At 42.4% G+C, this 20,441-nt stretch overlaps 1 protein-coding gene across 1 annotated transcript in view; it reads right to left on the bottom strand.

The window, feature by feature from the left end:
- Positions 1-677: 677 nt before the first annotated feature.
- The window catches only part of LOC140715000 (uncharacterized), a 60,294-nt gene continuing 40,530 nt past the window's right edge, over positions 678-20,441 (bottom strand). Inside the window, exons 5-6 of the mRNA XM_073026749.1 lie at positions 10,637-10,709; positions 678-929 (exon numbers count right to left, since the gene is read on the bottom strand). Coding sequence (XP_072882850.1) covers positions 10,668-10,709 — 42 coding nt within the window. The 3' untranslated portion in view covers positions 678-929; positions 10,637-10,667. The remainder of the gene's footprint in view (positions 930-10,636; positions 10,710-20,441) is intronic.

The following is a 20,441-nucleotide window of genomic DNA, read 5'->3' as shown; positions in this document are numbered from 1 at the left end:
CGTTTTAACTTCTGTGCCAAACCCATTTATGTTAATGGCCTGTAACTTCAGAATGAGACAGAATAAGCAAATAGTTTTTGACCCTGTTCATTCTATGGGTGTAAAACAACTGGTGTTGAGTTTCCTATAAACAATTGAAAAAGATTTGAATGTGTGACTGCCATTTGGTTCTTAGTTGGCTACACTGGGTCCAGCAAAATTTCTGACATATACATTTCTAAAGATTGGCAGGATGGTGTTACTATACTATGTGGCTAATCAAATAGAGCACCTCATCTTTTCTAAGGGCCCAAAGATAATGAGGTTCTGCAGTTGGAATTAAGTGCCATTCACTACATGCACATTTGAGGATGACACCAAAATGTACACAGAACTAACGACTAAAAATTGAACACTAATAGTTTTAAGGCTGTCGATGCACAAGGAAGAACCATCTAGATAATTATTGTATCAAACTGCATGCCTAGATCAGTTCTCACACCTGCACAACCCAATCACTATTAAGAATATGAGGTTTGCATTTACCAAACATACACAAATCAGTTGCAGCTCCTTTTGAAAAATGTAGTGGATGTATTGAAATTTGGGTATAAAGTTACAGACAATGCAGAAAAATGCATTCCCCTGCCCCCTTCAACCCTCCCCCCACCCTCCCATTGCCCACCCCCTAAAACCCACAACCCCATCATAACAGCCTTGTTAACATTTGGGGGCACTCAATCCGTTTAACATATCGTGACATATAGTCTTGGAAGTACCATGAACATTTAACTCTTTCTACTTAACCAACAGCTGCAATAAAGGACATGGGAGACCACAGTGCTTTCTTTCAATATCTTCTGTTTGCTTTACTGTGAAGGCAACAAGTGGCAGCTGAATTTCTCTCACAAAACAGCATGTCCATCTCCAAGCAATCTGTGAAGAACCACCTATGGATGTGTTAATACAAAATGTTACAAGAAAAAGTGATAACATTACAGATGTATTTTAACATTATACCTACGTTTCCACAGTAACTGTATCTGAATGATTGCACAATATTTTGGGACATTGTAACATCAGAAAAAAAATTACAAAATTCAAGTTTTTCTTCCTAATCACTCTTTATTGTATGTTAGATTAATTGTTTTAATTTAATTAATTTAATTTAATTATTTACATATTATTCCTTTGGTTACACAATTATGAATTTAATTCACAATCATAACTATGGTAGTTCATTCAACACACACAAAATGCTGGTGGAACACAGCAGGCCAGGCAGCATCTATAGGAGAAGCACTGTTGACGTTTCGGGCCGAGACCCTTCGTCAGGACTAACTGAAAGGAGAGATACTAAGAGATTTAAAAGTAGTGGGGGGAGGGGGAAATGTGAAATGATAGGAGAAGACCGGAGGGGGTGGGATGAAGTTAAGAGCTGGAAAGGTGATTGGCGAAAGTGATACAGAGCTGGAGAAGGGAAAGGATCATGGGTGGGAGGCCTTGGGAGAAAGAAAGGGGAAGGGGGGGGGGGGGTGCACCAGAGGGAGGTGGATTACAGGCAGGGTGATGGGCAGAGAGAAAGAAAAATAACAACTAAATATGTCAGGGATGGGGTAAGAAGGGGAGGAGGGGCATTAACGGAAGTTAGAGAAGTCAATGTTTATGCCATCAGGTTGGAGGCTACCCAGATGGAATATAAGGTGTTGTTCCTCCAACTTGAGTGTGGATTCATCTTGACAGTAGAGGAGGCCATGGATAGACATGTCAGAATGGGAATGGGACATGGAATTAAAATGTGTGGCCACTGGGAAATCCTTTCTCTGGCGGACCGAGCATAGGTATTCAGCGAAACGGTCTCCCAGTCTGCATCAGGTCACACCAATATATAAAAGGCCACACCGGGAGCAACGGACGCAGTATACCACACCAGCCCACTCACAGGTGAAGTGTCGCCTCACCTGGAAGGACTGTCTGGGGCCCTGAATGGTGGTGAGGGAGGAAGTGTAAGGGCAGGTGTAGCACTTGTCCCACTTACAAGGATAAGTGCCAGGAGGGAGATCGGTGGGAAGGGATGGAGGGATGAGTAGACAAGGGAGTTGGTAGGGAGCAATCCCTGCGGAAAGCAGAAAGAGGGGGGAAGGGAAGATGTGCTTGGTAGTGGGATCCCGTTGGAGTTACGGAGAATTATATGTTGGACCCGGAGGCTGGTGGGATGGTAGGTGAGGACAAGGGGAACCCTATCCTGAGTGGGGTGGCGGGCGGATGGGGGTGAGGGCAGACGTGCGGAAAATGGGAGAGATGCATTTGAGAGCAGAGTTGATGGTGGAAGAAGGGAAGCCCCTTTGTTTAAAAAAGGAAGACACCTCCTTCGTCCTGGAATGAAAAGCCTCATCCTGAGAGCAGATGTGGCAGAGACGGAGGAATTGTGAGGAGGGGATAGCATTTTTGCAAGAGACAGAGTGGGAAGAGGAATAGTACAGGTAGCTGTGAGAGTCTGTAGGTTTAGATAGATAGATAGATAGATAGATACTTTATTCATCCCCATGGGGAAATTCAACATTTTTTCCAATGTCCCATACACTTGTTGTAGCAAAAACTCATTACATACAATACTTAACTCAGTAATAATATGATATGCATCTAAATCACTAACTCAAAAAGCATTAATAATAGCTTTAAAAAAAAGTTCTTAAGTCCTGGCAGTTGAATTGTAAAGCCTAATGGCATTGGGGAGTATTGACCTCTTCATCCTGTCTGAGGAGCATTGCATCGACAGTAACCTGTCGCTGAAACTGCTTCTCTGTCTCTGGATGGTGCTATGTAGAGGATGTTCAGGGTTTTCCATAATTGACCGTAGCCTACTCAGCGCCCTTCGCTCAGCTACCGATGTTAAACTCTCCAGTACTTTGCCCACGACAGAGCCCGCCTTCCTTATCAGCTTATTAAGACGTGAGGCGTCCTTCTTCTTAATGCTTCCTCCCCAACACGCCACCACAAAGAAGAGGGCGCTCTCAACAACTGACCTATAGAACATCTTCAGCATCTCACTGCAGACATTGAATGACGCCAACCTTCTAAGGAAGTACAGTCGACTCTGTGCCTTCCTGCACAAGGCATCTGTGTTGGCAGTCCAGTCTAGCTTCTCGTCCAACTGTACTCCCAGATACTTGTAGGTCTTAACCTGCTCCACACATTCTCCATTAATGATCACTGGCTCCATATGAGGCCTAGATCTCCTAAAGTCCACCACCATCTCCTTGGTCTTGGTGACATTGAGACGCAGGTAGTTTGAGTTGCACCATGTCACAAAGTCCTGTATCAGTTTCCTATACTCCTCCTCCTGTCCATTCCTGACACAACCCACTATGGCCGTGTCATCAGCGAACTTCTGCACATGGCAGGACTCAGAGTTATATTGGAAGTCAGATGTGTACAGGGTGAACAGGACCGGAGAGAGTACGGTTCCCTGTGGCGCTCCTGTGCTGCTGACCACTGTGTCAGACCTACAGTCTCCCAACCGCACATACTGAGGTCTATCTGTCAAGTAGTCCACTATCCAATCCACCATGTGAGAGTCTACTCCCATCTCCGTTAGTTTGTGCTTTAAGATCTTGGGCTGGATGGTGTTAAAGGCACTAGAGAAGTCAAGGAATGTAATCCTCACAGCACAACTGACCCCATCTAGGTGAGAGAGTGATTTGTGCAGCAAATACGTGATAGCATCCTCCACTCCCACCTTCTCCTTATACGCAAACTGAAGCGGATCCCGGGCGTGCCTGGTTTGTGGCCTCAGATTCTGTATTATCAGCCGCTCCATGGTCTTCATCACGTGCGACGTCAAGGCAACAGGTCTGAAGTCATTCAACTCCTTTGGTTGTGGTTTCTTCGGTATCAGTAGATAAGCCGTCTCCAGAGATGGAGACAGAAAGATCGAGAAAGGGGAGGGAGGTGTCGGAAATGGACCAGGTAAATTTGAGGGCAGGGTGAAAGTTGGAGGCAAAGTTAATGAAGTCAACGAGCTCAGCACACGTGCAGGAGTGCAGCATGGACTGTTCCACAAAGCCAACAAAAAGGCAGGCATAACTGGGACCCATGCGGGTGCCCATGGCTACACCCTTGGTTTAGAGGAAGTGGGAGGAGCCAAAGGAGAAATTATTGAGAGTAAGAACTAATTCCGCTAGACGGAGGAGAGTGGTGGTAGAGGGGAATTGGTTAGGTCTGGAATCCAAAAAGAAGCGAAGAGCTTTGAGACCATCTGGGTGGGGGATGGAGGTATATAGGGACTGGACGTCCATAGTGAAAATAAGGCGGTGGGGGCCAGGGAACTTAAAATCATTGAAAAAATTCAAAGCGTGAGAAGTGTCACGAACATAGGTGGGATGGGATTGAACAAGGGGGGATAAGACAGTGTCAAGGTATGCAGAAATGAGTTTGGTGTGGCAGGAGCAAGCTGAGACAATAGGTCTACCTGGACAGGTAGGTTTATGGATCTTGGGTAGGAGGTAGAAACAGGAAGTGTGGGGTGTGGGAACTATGAGGTTGGTGACAGTGGATGGGAGATCCCCAGAGCTGATAAGGTTGGTGATGGTATAGGAGATAATGGCCTGGTGCTCCTTAGTGGGGTCACGATCAAGGGGTAAATAAGAGGAGGTATCAGAGAGATGTCGCTGTGCCACGGCCAGGTAGAGGTCAGTACGCCAGACAACAACAGCTCCCCCCTTATCAGCGGGTTTTATAGTGAGGTTGGGATTGGTGCAGAGGGAGCGGAGAGCAGAGCGTTCGGAAGGAATAAGGTTGGAATTGGAACAGGGTGTGGTGAAGTCGAGACGTTTGATGTCCCATCGGCAATTAGCAATAAAGAGATCCAGAGCAGGCAAAAGACCAGAGCGGGGTGTCCATGAAGAGGAGGAGGGTTGAAGATGGGAGAAAGGTTATCGGTGGGTGTAGGAGAGTCCTTGCCAAAGAAATATGCTCAGAGACGGAAACGGCGGAAGAAGAGTTGTTCATTACTGTTTTTAAGTGAAAATTGCTACCAAATTTGAAACTGACTGAAACTTCATAATTCTGAAAATTTTAGTACTTTTGGCAATTCCCCCTCAATAGCACTGCCTCAGAGCAGACCCTTTACTATATCAATAGATTACAAAATTAATCAAAGTTCAATATTACAGATCACTGACTACAATTTGGATCATAGGTCATGGATCACCAACATCTCTACAAATATGGTGTTACAGATATTTTTAAATGTTAAAAGGATAAACGTAGAGATGTTATTTGTGTGATAAGTGTGATGCTTCATTTATGAATGTTGCTGATCTACTGAACTCAGCAGGTCAGGCAGCATCAATGGAGGGGAATAAACAGTCCGTGTTTAGGCCGAAATCCTTCATCAGGACTGGAAAGGAAGGGGGGAGATGCCAGAATAATGAGGAGGAGGTAGCATGCGGAAGGAGCACAAGCTAGAAGGTGATAGGTGAAGCAGGGGGAAGAAGCTGGGAGGTGATAGGCGGAAAAGGTAAAGAGCTGGAGAGGAAAGAATCTGATACAAGGGGAAAGTGGACCATGGGAGAAAGGGAAAGAGCAGGGGCACCAGGGTGAGGTGACAGGCAGATGAGAAGAGATAAGAGGAAGGTCAGAGTAGAGAAATGAAAAAGAGAGAAGAGGGAGGGGTAAGAATTACCGGAATCTGGAGAAATTGATGTTCATGCCATTAGGTTGAAGGCTATCTAGACAGAATATAAGATGTTGCTCCTCCAAACTGAGAGTGGCCTCTTCGTGGCAGAAGAGGAGACCATGCACTGACATGTCGGAATGGGAATCGAGGTTTGGAACTGAAATAGTTGGCCACCAGGAAACCTTGCGTTTTGTGGATTGAGCGAAGGTGCACAAGAAAGCATTCCCCCAATCTATGTCAGGTCTCACCAATGTTGAGGAGGCCGCAGCAGGATCACCAGATATTGCAGACAACCCCAATAAATTCACATGTGAACGTGTTGCCTCACCTGGAAAGACTGTTTGGGGCTTGGGCCATGAATGGAAGTGAAGGAGGTGAATCAGCAGGTGTAGCATTTGCTCCACTTGTAGGGTAAGTGCCAGGAGGTCTCACCTACCACCCCACAGAGTTCTTCTTCTCCTCACCTACCACCCCATAAGCTGCCACATCCAAAACGTCATTCTCCGTAACTTTCACCATCTTCAACAGGATCCTACCTGAAAACACATCTTTAAACCCCCTCCCTCCTCCCACCTACTCTCCGCAGGGATTGCTCCCTCCACGATTCTCTTGTGCTTTCATCTCTTCCCACTAATTTCCCTCCTGGCACTTATCCCTGTAAGTGGAAGAAGTGCTAGAGTATGTCAAGAAGAGAAAGAGCATTGAACAAAAATAGTAAAACACAATTTTCACAGCATTTTTAACATTAGGGCAAGAATAGAAATAAATGAGTATGATCTAAAAGCCATCACTGCTGTGTGACCACGGCTGGAAATTAAATACGGAATCGAAAGGTTAAGAGTGGTGAGGGAAAGAGTACAGTCGGCATTTCAGCCCGAGACCCTTTGGCAGGACTCAAATGCTGCTGAGTTCCTCCAGTATTTTGTGTGTGTTCCTTGAATTTCCAGCATCTGCAGATTTTCTTTTGTTTGAGAGTAATGAGGGAACCCTGATAATAAAGGATAAGGTGACGGCTGTAGGCAGGGTGGACTTTAGTTCAGGAAATTCAGTTGAACAAGTTTGGAGGAAGCTGAGAAACAGTAAAGAGCAAACCAAATTAGATGTAACACTGTGGATGATTCCTGTAGTATACAAGAGATGTTTTTAACATCAGTCCATTGAGGAAGCAATGAGGTTTCAAACTGTTTTAGATTTAGCATTGTGGAACATTAATAATCTGGTAGTTAAGGGGTTCTTAGCAAATAGTGTTTATAACACAGTATAGTTTATAAAAGTCTAAAAGTGATTGTGTTCAATCTGAAACCAGGATCTTAAATACAAATAAAAGAGGCTATTAAGATTTGGGACCTGAGTTGGCTCATGCCGATTAGGGGACTCCATTAAAGAAAGACAATAAACAAGTAACAAATAAACAATTAAGCCTACAAAAACCTCAAGTTAAAAAAAACACAAGATAAATATTTTGGCAGATTAAGGTAACTAATATAGTGTATTTAGATTTATAAGAGGCATTCAATAAATTGCAATCCAGGAGATTATTGCACAGTGTTAATCTGCATGGTATTAGATGCTCAGAATAGTCACTGGTCAAAAAATATGTAGGAATAAACAAGTAATTTTGGTCGGTAGGAGTTTGACTAGAGGAGTGTTGCAAGGCCCCAACAATTTGTAACCTATCAATGAGAATTAGGGTGAGTGGTCTAATTCTGCACCCATGGCTTAGATGGATGAGAAAATCAGTATCCAGGTTTGCTGTGGATATTAAACTAGGTGGCAACATGAGGAGAATTACACAGAAGCTTCAAGGGGTATGGACCGATTAAGTGAGGAGGCAAGGTGTAGCACAAAGGATGTGGCAAAAATAGAGTATCCATTTTGGAAGAAACTATTTTGGAAGAAAGGCAGAGTTTTTTTTAAAAAACAGTGTGAGTTTGAAAGATATTAGTGCTCAGAGGGGCCTAGGTGTGACATACCAGAAATTAACATTCAGGAATAGTAAAGCAGGAAGGCATTCTTTATGTAGTAATATTCAGAACCAGCAAGAACAGCATTTATTGCTGATCCATAACTGCTGGAAGTTGCTTTCTTGCACTGTCTCAGTCCTTTTGTTGAAGGTACTTCTTTCCACACTGCTATTGGAGGAGGTCCAGTATTTAGAGCAAGTGATAAGGGAGTTGTGACCAAATTCCAAGTCACAATCGTGCAGACCTCAGAAGGCAACTCTAAGTGTATGAATCTATTCTCTCTACTTAAAGAGCAACATAACTGTGACAGAAGGAATACAAAGACAGCACAGCAGATTGTTTCATGGGACGGTGAATTTGTCATGAGACATGAAGCACACAGAGTTTAGAATAAAGTGTGAACAGCCCCTATATCATGAGCTTCAAACTGCTATCAGGGACAGCTGAATTGATATTAAATTGCTAGTCTCATTTATTAAATATTTTCTGATGACCAGAAAATAATTTCACTAAAAGGCCATCTAATTTTTCAGGTTTTGTTTTTCCTGATTTAAAAATAAAAAATATACAACATAAATGTATAAAATCAAAGCAAATAAATCACTGTAATCAGAGAAAAATCTTCAAACCAGGTCAATAAGCAGCACTTCACTTATTTCTGCAATAGGAGAGTAGCTTTGGGTATCGTCATTTCAGCAAATAATGACAGACAATAATAAAAATCTTTTATAAACCCACTGATTCTCACAGCTAAGTAATTTATACCTCTTCCTGCCCAGTCACATGTAAAAATGCCATCCCCCTCTCAATGCCACACCTGCTCTCAGTATAAGGCTTCTCATTTCGGAACCAATGAGATGTTCCTCTCTCACCTTATCTTCTTACTTGCCCATCAACTCCCTCTAGTGCTCCTCCTCTTTCCTTTTCTTCCATAGTCTTCTATCCTCTCCTATCAGATACCCCATCCTTCACCCTTTTATCTCTTTCACCTATCAACTTCCCAGCTCTTTACTTCACCCCCTCCCCCTTCCGATTTCACCTATCACCCGTCACCTTCGTACTTCTTCCTCCCCACCTTACTCTGACTACTCATTTTCTTTCCAGTCCTGATGAAGGATCTTGACCTGAAATGTCAACTGTTTACTCTTCTACATAGATGCTGCATGACCTGCTGAGTTCCTACAGCATTTTCTGTGTATTACATTACCTATTTCAGTTGTTTAAAAGATGAAATTTTGATTAGAACACCAGAACTTTCATGCCCTTCTTCAAATAACACCATGGTTTCACTGATATTCATCTTAGAGGCAGCATAATACTGTCTGATTATAGAACTGAAGTAATATGTTCAAGTACAACTTTAATATGCAGCATTTAACTCAGAGACAAGTAGCTTTTCATGAGCCAATGTTAATACACAAATTTGTAACAAAGATAAAAATGGTTGAAAGCCATCTTCCCAAAATATAGCATTAAAACATACTGGCTACATCTTTGTTCTGCAGCCCCCATGAACTGTACCCAGCAAGGTGCATGGCAAGGGTGAATGAAGGTGCCCTCTATTTTAATGGTATCCACTGGTAGCATAAAGGGAATAAAGTGGCCTGTGACCTAACCATATACATGCACCAGGACTGTTTCATGCTGATATTTGCAGTTTTGCTGTGAAAGTAAGAGCTTCACTAACAGCCAACGCTACAGAAATAATGGGCTATAAGAAACAAGACTGGAGATGCAGACTGGAACTCACCACCTGAAAGGAGGATGGGGGTAGTGTTGAAGTAACACGTCACGGATAGTGAAGTAAAATAACTAAAATAATTATAAAATAATTAGGCCCAGAACCCATCCAATCTTACGACTCATGCATTCTTTTTTTAACTTGTGCACAAGGAGAACAACATGGGACCCTGTCACCCACACTGTTCGGAAGTCTGAACAAAAAACTGCTATTTTTATACAGAAATTGATTATCAGTTACGGATTTTGATTATTGTAAATTGCTATGTTTGAAATCCTTTCTCACAAGATCAATTGTCTTTCACAGTAGAGATGCTGAAATCAATTGAAACCCAGTGGACTTTATAATATTTTAAAGTTATCTGAAGTTACTAAAGACAATAGAGTCTTAGTTGTTTGGTATGTTTCATATCCTTCTGCTATCCCATCTGTCTCCAAAATTGTGGAAAGGGATGCTTTGTTTTAGGAAGACATCTCACTACAGAGGTTTCACTCATCTGCTTTGAGTGCACACTCCCACAGTCTGTAGTAAGCAGAGGTGTCTCAGTGCTCTCACTTGACTTCACCCATCACTGTCTTCACCGCAACTTCCACAGTAGAACCTATCATCACAGTTCAGAGGTACACTTGAAAAGCAGTAACCAATGGACCAGAAGATGGGCAATGGAGTAACCTGTACCGCTCCATTATTTGGCCAATATTGGCCAAACAACTTCCTTCCACACCATAAATGTTTATGATTTTAACTCAGCACTGCTGCTGCATTGTAAAAAAAATAATGTAGCCTCCAACCTGATGGCATGAACATTGACTTCTCTAACTTCCGTTAATGCTCCTCCTCCCCTTCTTACCCATCCCTGACATATTTAGTTGTTTGCCTGTTCTCCATCTCTCTCTGGTGCTCCCCCCCCCCCAGTTTCTTTCTCCTGAGGCCTCCCGTTCCATGATCCTTTCCCTTCTCCAGCTCTTTATCACTTTCGCCAATCACCTTTCCAGCTCTTAGCTTCATCCCACCCCCTCCAGTCTTCTCCTATCATTTCGCATTTCCCCCTCCCCCCACTACTTTCAAATCTCTTACTATCTTTCCTTTCGGTTAGTCCTGACAAAGGGTCTCGGCCTGAAACATTGACAGCGCTTCTCCCTATAGATGCTGCCTGGCCTGCTGTGTTCCACCAGCATTTTGTGTGTTGTTGTTGTTTGAATTTCCAGCATCTGCAGAGTTCCTCGTGTAATGCAGAAATAAATTATTTAGAGACAAATTAAATTTACTTACAGCTCAGCAAACTTGAACTTCAGTATCATTGTCACCTACTTTCCATCTTTGTTGAAACTTTCAGAGCTCTGTCCTAGTAAATGGATAAACAAAACAGTCACAGTATATAGGGTAGCAAACAAAGTTTAAATCTCTTCAGAATGTTTCTACAACAAAAGGCCTTGTATCTAGCCGGTAATAACTTAATCAATTTGCAACACACTGTGAACAGTGTGCTAAAATTGGAGAATGAAACACTTTGGATATCATGTGTCTTACACTGTCCCCAAAGAAAATCATTCATTTATTTTCTAAGCAGTTAATATTTTGGTATTTTACTTCAATAATAAAGTGAAGGATCAGCCTTCTGCCACTGACATCTCATCCAGTCCCCGTGTTTCTCTACTTATCCCAATACCACCCTTGACTTGCTTTAGCATCCCTTTTTGGCAAGTAATCTCATCTGCCTCTCTTCCTACATTGGTACAGCAGAAGCAGGAGGTCGAATTGCCTGCTGATCCTGTTCCACAATTCAAAACCATCACTGTTTCTGACGAAGGGTCTCGGCCCGAAACGTCGATAGTGCTTCTCCCTATAGATGCTGCCTGGCCTGCTGTGTTCCACCAGCATTTTGTGTGTGTTGTTGTTTGAATTTCTAGCATCTGCAGATTTCCTCGTGTTTACTGTTTCTGTTGGCCTAGACCTCATTTTCCTACCCTGATTCCCATGACTGGATTCTTCCCAGGTCTAAAGTTTTGCATCAGCCTGGAATGTTTCAATAGGTACATTTAATGTCAGAGAAATATATACAATATACATCCTGAAATTCTTTAATGTACTTAATGAATCAGTACCTAGAGTTCTCTGGGGAAGAGAACTCTAAATATTTACAACCCTTGGAAGAAATTCCTCCCCATCTCAGTGAAATATTCAACTCTTATCCTGAGATAATGGTCCTCAATTCAGACCTCACTCCCCAGAGAAAACATCCTCACAGCCCTGATGACTAGCTTCTTCAGCATCTTGCATGTATCATATCATTAATTATCCCTCAAAACTGCAGAAAGTAAATGCCCATTTGATCAATTTTATAAGACTCCACCCAGGAACCAAGTTATTAAACTTTCTCCACAGAGCTTCAAAGGCAAATATATGCTATTTCAAATAAAAACAAAAGGTGTGGTGCCAGGCACAAGTACATGACCTCCATACTTCGTTCTCCTTCTCTGCAATAAAGCAAACATCCCATTTCTCCACTTAATTATCTGCTGTTCCTGGCCAACTGTTTGTTTCTTATACTGTACATGGACAAATCTATCATTCACATCAACATATCAGTTCCACACGTTAAATAATACTGTGCTTTTCTGTTTTCCTGTCACATGTTCTCTCAGTATGTACAGTTTGTCATTCGAGTCCTCCCCATCACTTTGACCTGTTACATTACACAACACATAGGCATTACACAAGAAATTTTCATCCAAGCCACTGAAGCAAGCCTTTCAGCCCACAAGGACCTTGCCGACTGTTTTACCCGACTATACCAATCCCGCTTGGCTGCATCAGATCTGTATCCTTCCAAGCCTTGCTTGCCTAAATGCCTCTTAAATGCAATAAATACAGCGGCATGCAAAAGTTTGGGCACCCCTGGTCAAAATTTCTGTTACTGTTTTACTCTGCTAAGCAAGTAAAAGATGACCTGATTTCCAAAAGGCATAAAGTTAAAGATGACACATTTCTCTAATATTTTAAGCAAGATTACTTTTTTATTTCCATCTTTTACAGTTTCAAAATAACAAAAATGGAAAAGGGCCAGAAGCAAAAATTTGGGCACCTTGCATGGTCAGTACTTAGTAACACCCAGTTTGGCAAGCATCACAGCTTATAAACGCTTTCTGTAGCCAGCTAAGGGTCTTTCAATTCTTGTTTGGGGGATTTTCACCCATTCTTCCTTGCAAAAGGCTTCTAGTTCTATGAGATTCTTGGGCCGTCTTGCACGTACTGCTCTTTTGAGGTCTACCCACAGATTTTCGATGATGTTTAGGTCGGGGGACTGTGAGGGTCATGGCAAAACCTTCAGCTTGCGCCTCTTAAGGTAGTCCATTGTGGATTTGAGGTGTGTTTAGGATCATTGTCCTATTGTAGAAGCCCTTTTCATCTTCAGCTTTTTTACAGATGGTGTGACATTTGCTTCCAAAATTTGCTGGTATTTAATTGAATTCATTCTTCCCTCTACCAGTGAAATGTTCCCTGTGCCACTGTGCCACTGGCTGCAATACAAGCCCAAAACACGATCAATCCACCCCCGTGCTTAACATTTGGAGAGGTGTTCTTTTCATGAAATTCTTCACCCTTTTTCCTCCAAACATACCTTTGCTCATTGTGGCCAAAAAGTTCTATTTTAACTTCATCAGTCCATAGGACTTGTTTCCAAAATGCATCAGGCTTGTTTAAATGTTCCTTTGCAAACTTCTGATGCAGAATTTTCTGGTGAGGACACAGGAAAGGTTTTCTTCTGATGACTCTTCCATGAAGGTCATATTTGTGCAGGCGTCACTGTACTGTAGAACAGTCCACCACCACTCCAGAGTCTGCTAAGTCTTCCTGAAGAAAACGGGGGTTTTGATTTGCCTTTCTAGCAATCCTATGAGCAGTTCTCTCGCAGTTTTCTTGGTCTTCCAGACCGCAACTTGATCTCCACCATTCCTGTTAACTGCCATTTCTTAATTACATTACGAACTGAGGAAACAGCTACCTGAAAACACTTCGCTATCTTCTTATAGCCTTCTCCTGCTTTGTGGGCATCATTTATTTTAATTTTCAGATTGCTAGGCAGCTGCTTAGAGGAGCCCATTGCTACTGATTGTTGGGACAAGGTTTGAGGAGTCAAGAGTATTTATAAAGCTTTGAAATTTGCATCACTTGGCCTTTCCTAACGATGACTGTGAACAAGCCATAGCCTTAACAAGCTAATTAAGGTCTGAGACCTTGGTAAAAGTTATCTGAGAGCTCAAATCTCTTGGGGTGCCCAAATTTTTGCATGGATCTCCTTTCCCTTTTTTTCACTCTAAAATTGTACAAAACAAAAATAATACACTAATCTTGCTTAAAACGTTGAAAAGAATGTTTCATCTTTAGCTTTATCACTTTTGGATATCAGTTCATCTTCTACTCACCTAACTATTCACAGAAACAGAAATTTTGACCAGGGGTGTCCAAACTTTTGCATACCACTGTATATCTGCCACTTTCACCTCCGTACCACTGAGTTCCAAATACCAACCACTCTGCAAGGATAAATTTTCCCCGCAGATTCCCTTAAAAACTTATTCTCACAATACACCTATGGAATCTTGTTTTTAGTACCCCTAACCTAAGAAAAAGAAAAACTCATTTCTGTGCCTCTCACGATTTTATACACCTCCCTCAGCTTCCTTCACTCCAATGGTAACAAGCCCCACCCATGTAAATTCTCCCCATAGCTATAAAGAGCCTCAATCCAGGCAACTTAGGTGAATGCCCACTGCACCAATATTCTTTCAGTGTGGTAACCATAAATGCATGTAGTACTCCAAGTGCAGCTTAATCAGATTTTTGAAAGTTGCAACATGGTGCTCTAACATAGCAATTATCATGATGCCACTATAGCTCTGGGCATTGGAGTTCAATTCCAACGTCATCTGCAAGGAATTTGTATTTCCTCCCCGTGGAATATGTGGGTTTTCTTCAGCTGCTCCAGTTTCCTCTCACAGTCCAAAGATGTACCAGTTAGTACGTTAATTGGTCATTGTAAATTGTCCTGTGGTTAGGCTAGGGTTAAATCGGTGCTGCTGGGTGGTGCCGTTCAAAGGGACGGAAGGGCATATTCCACACCATATTTCTAAACAAACAAATATATAAATATGACCAATTTGATCTCTTTGCACTAAAATAGACTTTGTTCCCTTTTGTTCTGTGTTCTCTATAATTTATCAATGTTTTTTTTGTGAATGCTGCTTACTTGATGCTATGTGCCCTTGATGCTGCTGTAAGATCTTCATAGAATCTGTACATACATGTATTTGTGCTTATGACAAGAAACCCAACTCTGACTTTTATATTCTATACCTCAAATTCTGTAGGCAACCTTGCCATTTATCTTATTCGTCAACCTCTCTACCTATATTGCCTCTTGTAGGGAACCAAGGACTTGTACCCAAAGGTCCCTCTGTTCATCAACATTCCTCAGTGTCCTACCATTTACTGTATGTGCTCTACTCTTAACTGACTTCCCAAAACACATCACTAATCACTTGTTGGGGTTAAACTTCATTTGCCATTGTTCTGTTTACTTTTCCACCTGACCTATTATACATCTTGCTGTAGCTTTAGACATCTTTCCTCACTATTCACACCACCATCAATTTCCATGTCACTGTTATATGTTGGATCTCCTACATTCATACATTAATATCATAAAAAACTGACTACCAATCACCATGGTACAACACAGGTTGCAGACTTAAGCATACTTCCAGTACTACTGCCTGCCTCATATGACCAAGCCAATTTTGGCTCCAATTAGCCATTCACCTTGAGTCCCATGTGCCTTACTCTTTGGACAAACTTATCATGGATGCCTTGTCAATAGCCTCAATAAAATCCATGATTACAACATCCTACCCTCCTGCCTTCATCAATCCTTTTCTTCACCCACTCAAAAACACAAATCAATTTGAAAGACATGTTTTTCTCACCCTAGACCAGCCTTTCTCAACCTTTTTACCCTGAAGAACCCTTGAAATAATTTTCAGGTCTCAGGGAACTCCTGCATAAAAGTTATTATACAAACCCCATTTCCAGAAAAGTTGGGATGTTTTCCAAAATGCAATAAAAACAAAAAATTTGTGATATGTTAATTCACGTGACCCTTTATTTACCTGACAAAAGTACAAAGAAAAGATTTTCAATAGTTTTACTGACCAACTTAATTGTATTTTGTAAATATACACAAATTTAGAATTTGATGGCTGCAACACACTCAACAAAAGTTGGGACAGAGGCATGTTACCATTGTGTTACATCATCTTTCCTTTTAATAACACTTTTTGATCATTTTGGAACTGAGGATACTAATTGTAGTAGATTTGCAATTGGAAATTTTGTCCATTCTTGCTTGATATAAGACTTCAGCTGCTCAACAGTCCGTGGTCTCCGTTGTCTGATTCTCCTCTTCATGATGCGCCATACATTTTCAATAGGAGCAGCAGGCCAGTCAAGCACACACACTCTGTGAATACAAAGCCACACTGTTGTAGCCCATGCAGAATGTGGTCTGGCATTGTCCTGCTGAAATAAGCATGGACGTCCCGGGAAGAGACGTCGCCTTGATGGCAACATATGTCTCTCTAAAATCCTAATATACGCCTCAGAGTCAATGGTACCTTCACATACATGCAACTCACCCATGCCGTGGGCACTGATGCACCCCCATACCATCACAGATGCTGGCTTTTGCACCTTTCGCTGATAACAATCAGGATGGTCGTTTTCATCTTTGGCACGGAGAACTCGACGCCCGTTTTTTCCGAAAACTAGCTGAAATGTGGACTCATCTGACCACAGCACACGGGTCCACAGTCTTTCGGTCCATCTGAGATGAGCTGGGGCCCAGAGAACTCGCCGGCATTTCTGCACAGAGTTGATGTATGGCTTCCTCCTTGCGTAATACAGTTTCAAGTTGCATTTCTGGATGCAGCGACGGACTGTGTTAAGTGAAGATGGTTTTCCAAAGTACTCCTGAGCCCAGGTGGCTATAATTGTCACAGTAGCATGACAGTTTCTTAGGCAGTGCCACCTGAGGGATCGAAGATCACACCCATTCAACAGTGGCTTCCGACCTTGCCCTTTACGCACTGAGATGTCTCTGAATTCTCTGAATCTTTTCACAATATTATTTACTGTAGATGTTGAAAGACCTAAATTCTCTGCAATCTTGCATTGGAAAATGTTCCTTTTGAACTGACTAACAATTCTCTCACGAATTTTGGCACAAAGGAGTGAGCCACGACCCATCCTTGCTTGCAAAGACTGAGCCTTTGATGGACGCTACTTTTATACCCAGTCATGATACCTCACCTGCTACCAATTAGCCTGCTTAATGTGGAGTCTTGCAAACCGGTGTTACTTGAATATTCTGTGCACTTTTCAATCTTATTTTAACTCTGTCTCAACTTTTGTTGAGTGTGTTGCAGCCATCAAATTCTAAATGTGTGTATATTTACAAAAGACAATTAAGTTGGTCAGTAAAACTATTGAAAATCTTTTCTTTGTACTTTTGTCAGTTAAATAAAGGTTCACGTGAATTAACATATCACAGATTTTTGTTTCTATTGCATTTTGGAAAATATCCCAACTTTTCTGGAAATGTGGTTTGTATCTAGAGCTCACAGTACATTAGTGTGATCAGTAAGTTGTAGAGATAATAATCCAAAAATAATTGTCAACGCTCTTTTGAGCAGAGAATGAATTTTTAGCCAACTTTTCGGAAAAAAAAAAGATAGTTAAGCTTTTCTTACATTTCTTGAAATTACTCTGTCTTTCCCTTTCATAAAATTTAAAAACCCATAAGGCAAACATAATAACTTTCTCAATTCTGGGTCGAACTGAGATAAACACACACCTTCAATAGAAATGAGACGATTTCTATCCTTGCTCTTGAAGCTTGCTCACACATGTAAGAAGCTGAAAACTGCAGCAAAATGTTCATTTTGCTTTCCTATGAATGGCAGGATACTCTTCGTTTGCAATCTCAGCTTGAGTGCATGATCAGAGTACAGCTCACAAAGTTCTTCCTCTTCTTTCAAAGTGCACAGGCTGAGCAGAAGATACAAAGAAAGATTCCCTCACCCAGTCATACACTTCTTTTGAAAGGGAGGAAAATAACTGTTCAATTTTGTTCTGCAGTTCTTCCAAGTGGTTTTCAATGAGACTCGAGACTTTCTGATATCCTTCCTCACTCTCAAACCCAAGCAGCAGTGGAAACACTTCAAGATGTCCTTTTGCAGCATGATTTTTCCAAAAATTCAGTTTCCTTTTTTTAAGAATTCTTGAAACCAAGAATCTTGTCGCTTGAAGTCAAAAGATTTTCTCCAGGGCCTTGCAGAGATTTCTTCAACTGGTTCATATGATGAAACAAGCCTGTTATGTAGGCTAGTTTCTGCAGCTATTTTTCATCTTCAAAGCACTTAGCAAAATGTGGCCTACTATTTTCTTGAAAGCACTCCTGCCATTCATCTTTCAGCTCAAACAACCTGTCAAGGACTCTTCCTCTGTTAAGCCACTGGATTTCTGTATGTAGCAGGAGATTGGTGTGCTGTTTGTCCAGGTTTTTACACAGTTTTTTTAAACATTCTCAAGTGAACTGGTCTTGAAGCTACTAAATAACTTGCTTCTTGAGCCTTTTTGCTAACTGTGACTTTATTTTCAAAAGCTAAAACCTATTTGTTTTGAGATTCCAATGGTCGTTTAAAATAATCAGCACTTTTACGTGTCATATGTTCAATTTCGTTGTAATTCGTTTGCTACAGACTAGGCACAATGGAATAGGACAGCTTGGATCAACAGTCCATATAAAACCCATTAATAAGTAGCTTTCATTGTAAAGATATGTTACCAGCTGATTAGTCCAGCCCACTCCTTTTGTCTCCAGGACCCAGAAAAAGCTGGTGGAGTTCTTCTAGGGTAACAAGGAGGCAATGGGACTCTACTGCAGTCCTGAGTCATTCATGTGTGCGCGCACCCAACTGGCGGCTCTCCGCCTCAGGGCCCTGCAGACACCTGTATAGCAATGCAATCTCTGAGACTGCATGCGCTAGCAACACACTTTTTCTGCCGGGACACTGCCTGCAGGACGGTACCACAGCTTCCAATGGACAGCATCAGCCACACTGCTTTGAGGGAACTGCCTCACTTTTACCGAGAACTGATGAGGGCATGAGGTCTAATCTTATACAGTCATGGTGCTCCCATGCCAGTGGGGGACAGTGCTCTAGCTGTCCACATCCTACCACAGTGGGTGACGAAGGGACTTCCGGCTGCACCACCACCTGATGGGCCGTAAGTGTTTGTCAGACCCAAGCCTCCGAATACCACATAGGAGAGGGTCCCGCACAACGTGAGCCATCTCGTGAGGATGCCCACCATGCCCTTCAAAGCATTTCCTGTATGGACTGCTCCTACCTTCGTCTACCAACCAGACTCGCATTGGTGATTAGTGTTACCACCTGGCAGCGGAGGAACGCCCTAGTGGAAATCTCTTTATGCCGGGGTCTTTCCCCTGAACATTGGGGACCTGGGGTGGAAGGTGTTGCATAGGGCAGTACCATGCAACAGGTTTTTAAGCAGGTTCACTGACACTCTGTCCACCTGTCCATTCTGTAGCCAGGAGCAGTCAGTGTACCACGCTTATATGGAGTGTGAGAGGTTGCAGCCCTTTTATCAGAAGGGCTGCTGCTCAGGTTCTGGTTGCACTTGAGCCCTGTGCTCCTTATCTACAGGCACCCAGTGCGGAAGGGGGTGTGTCTAAAGGAGAATCTAGTGGTGGGCTTTCTCCTGGGTCTGGCCAAGATGGTCATTCAGGGGTCTGGGCCGCGAAAAGTCGAGGGCTCTGCCAGGGCCGACCTTCTGCCCCTCTTCCGAGGATATGTTCGTGCCCAGCTACCCTCAGACAGGGAGCATGCGGTCACTATGGGTAATGGGGAATTTCCGGGTGCAGTGGGCCCCGTCAGGGGTTAGACTGTTTTATAGACAGTTTTAATCACATTTTAATTTGGATTTATTCACTGTCTTGTAAATATTTAATGTTTGTTCTTAGTGCATTTGTTGTGTAAATAAACTTCTACAGTCCTGCAAAAAAAAGGACGTATTTTTGTGTCCATTGTTGCACTAGACTCAGATGATTGTATTTCTTTATCATTATCTTTATCAGAATTGTCCGTAGGCCCAGGCCTAGAATCCTCCTCTTCCATCTCACACATCCTCTTCAAAAAGTCTTTAGACTGAAAAAATCCGTCCAATTTTCTACCTACACCAGTAGAGTCTGTTCACTCCTGCGAGTCAATCAGGACTTGTAAGGAGAAGTTGGGGGAGGTCATTCGGAAGGGAAAGGCAGAGGTCACAGCCCAAGTTGGGCCAGTCCATTCAATGCTCAGAAAATGCACTTCACATCCCTCATCAGCCTACCGTCCTCCCCTCCGTGCAATATATTCCTCATCAGCCTACCGTCCTCCCCTCCATGCAATACATCCCTCATCAGCCTACCGTCCTCCCCTCCATGCAATACAGCACTCACCAATTATCAGCATACTATCTTCCCCACTGTGCAATACAGCACTCATCAAATATCAACTGCCTCAATCTCGCATGAAAAGCTGAGAATGGACTCAAGCAAATAAACACAGTCCTACCATGCACTACCGTGCTGAGAGACCTCTAACAAGATTGCTACAGGGGTTGCTCAGTCACTGCTCACCACTGAGTGCTAGCACCACGTGCTGAACAAACTTCAAAAAACTATGTTTTTATTTAATCATGATCACTGGCAGAACCCCTAGCAACCTCTCACGGAACCCTAGTTGAGAAACCCTGTCCTAGACCATGCTACCTATCCTTAATAAATCCCTGACTTGCCAAATATTTTTAAATCTCATTCCTTAAAATTTTCTGCTACCAGTGTTGCAAGTCATTAATAGAAATTGAAAATAGCTGAGGGCCAAGCAGTGATTCTTGTAGCCTCCTCACTAGTCAAACTAGCCACCTGAAATGGTTTATTTATCCTTTAATTGCA

The sequence above is a fragment of the Hemitrygon akajei genome, chromosome 22, assembly GCF_048418815.1.
Source record: "Hemitrygon akajei chromosome 22, sHemAka1.3, whole genome shotgun sequence".
In the NCBI taxonomy this organism is placed as follows: domain Eukaryota; kingdom Metazoa; phylum Chordata; class Chondrichthyes; order Myliobatiformes; family Dasyatidae; genus Hemitrygon; species Hemitrygon akajei.
The sequence above is the reverse complement of the archived record's forward strand: the minus strand, read 5'-3'. Positions and strand labels throughout refer to the sequence as shown.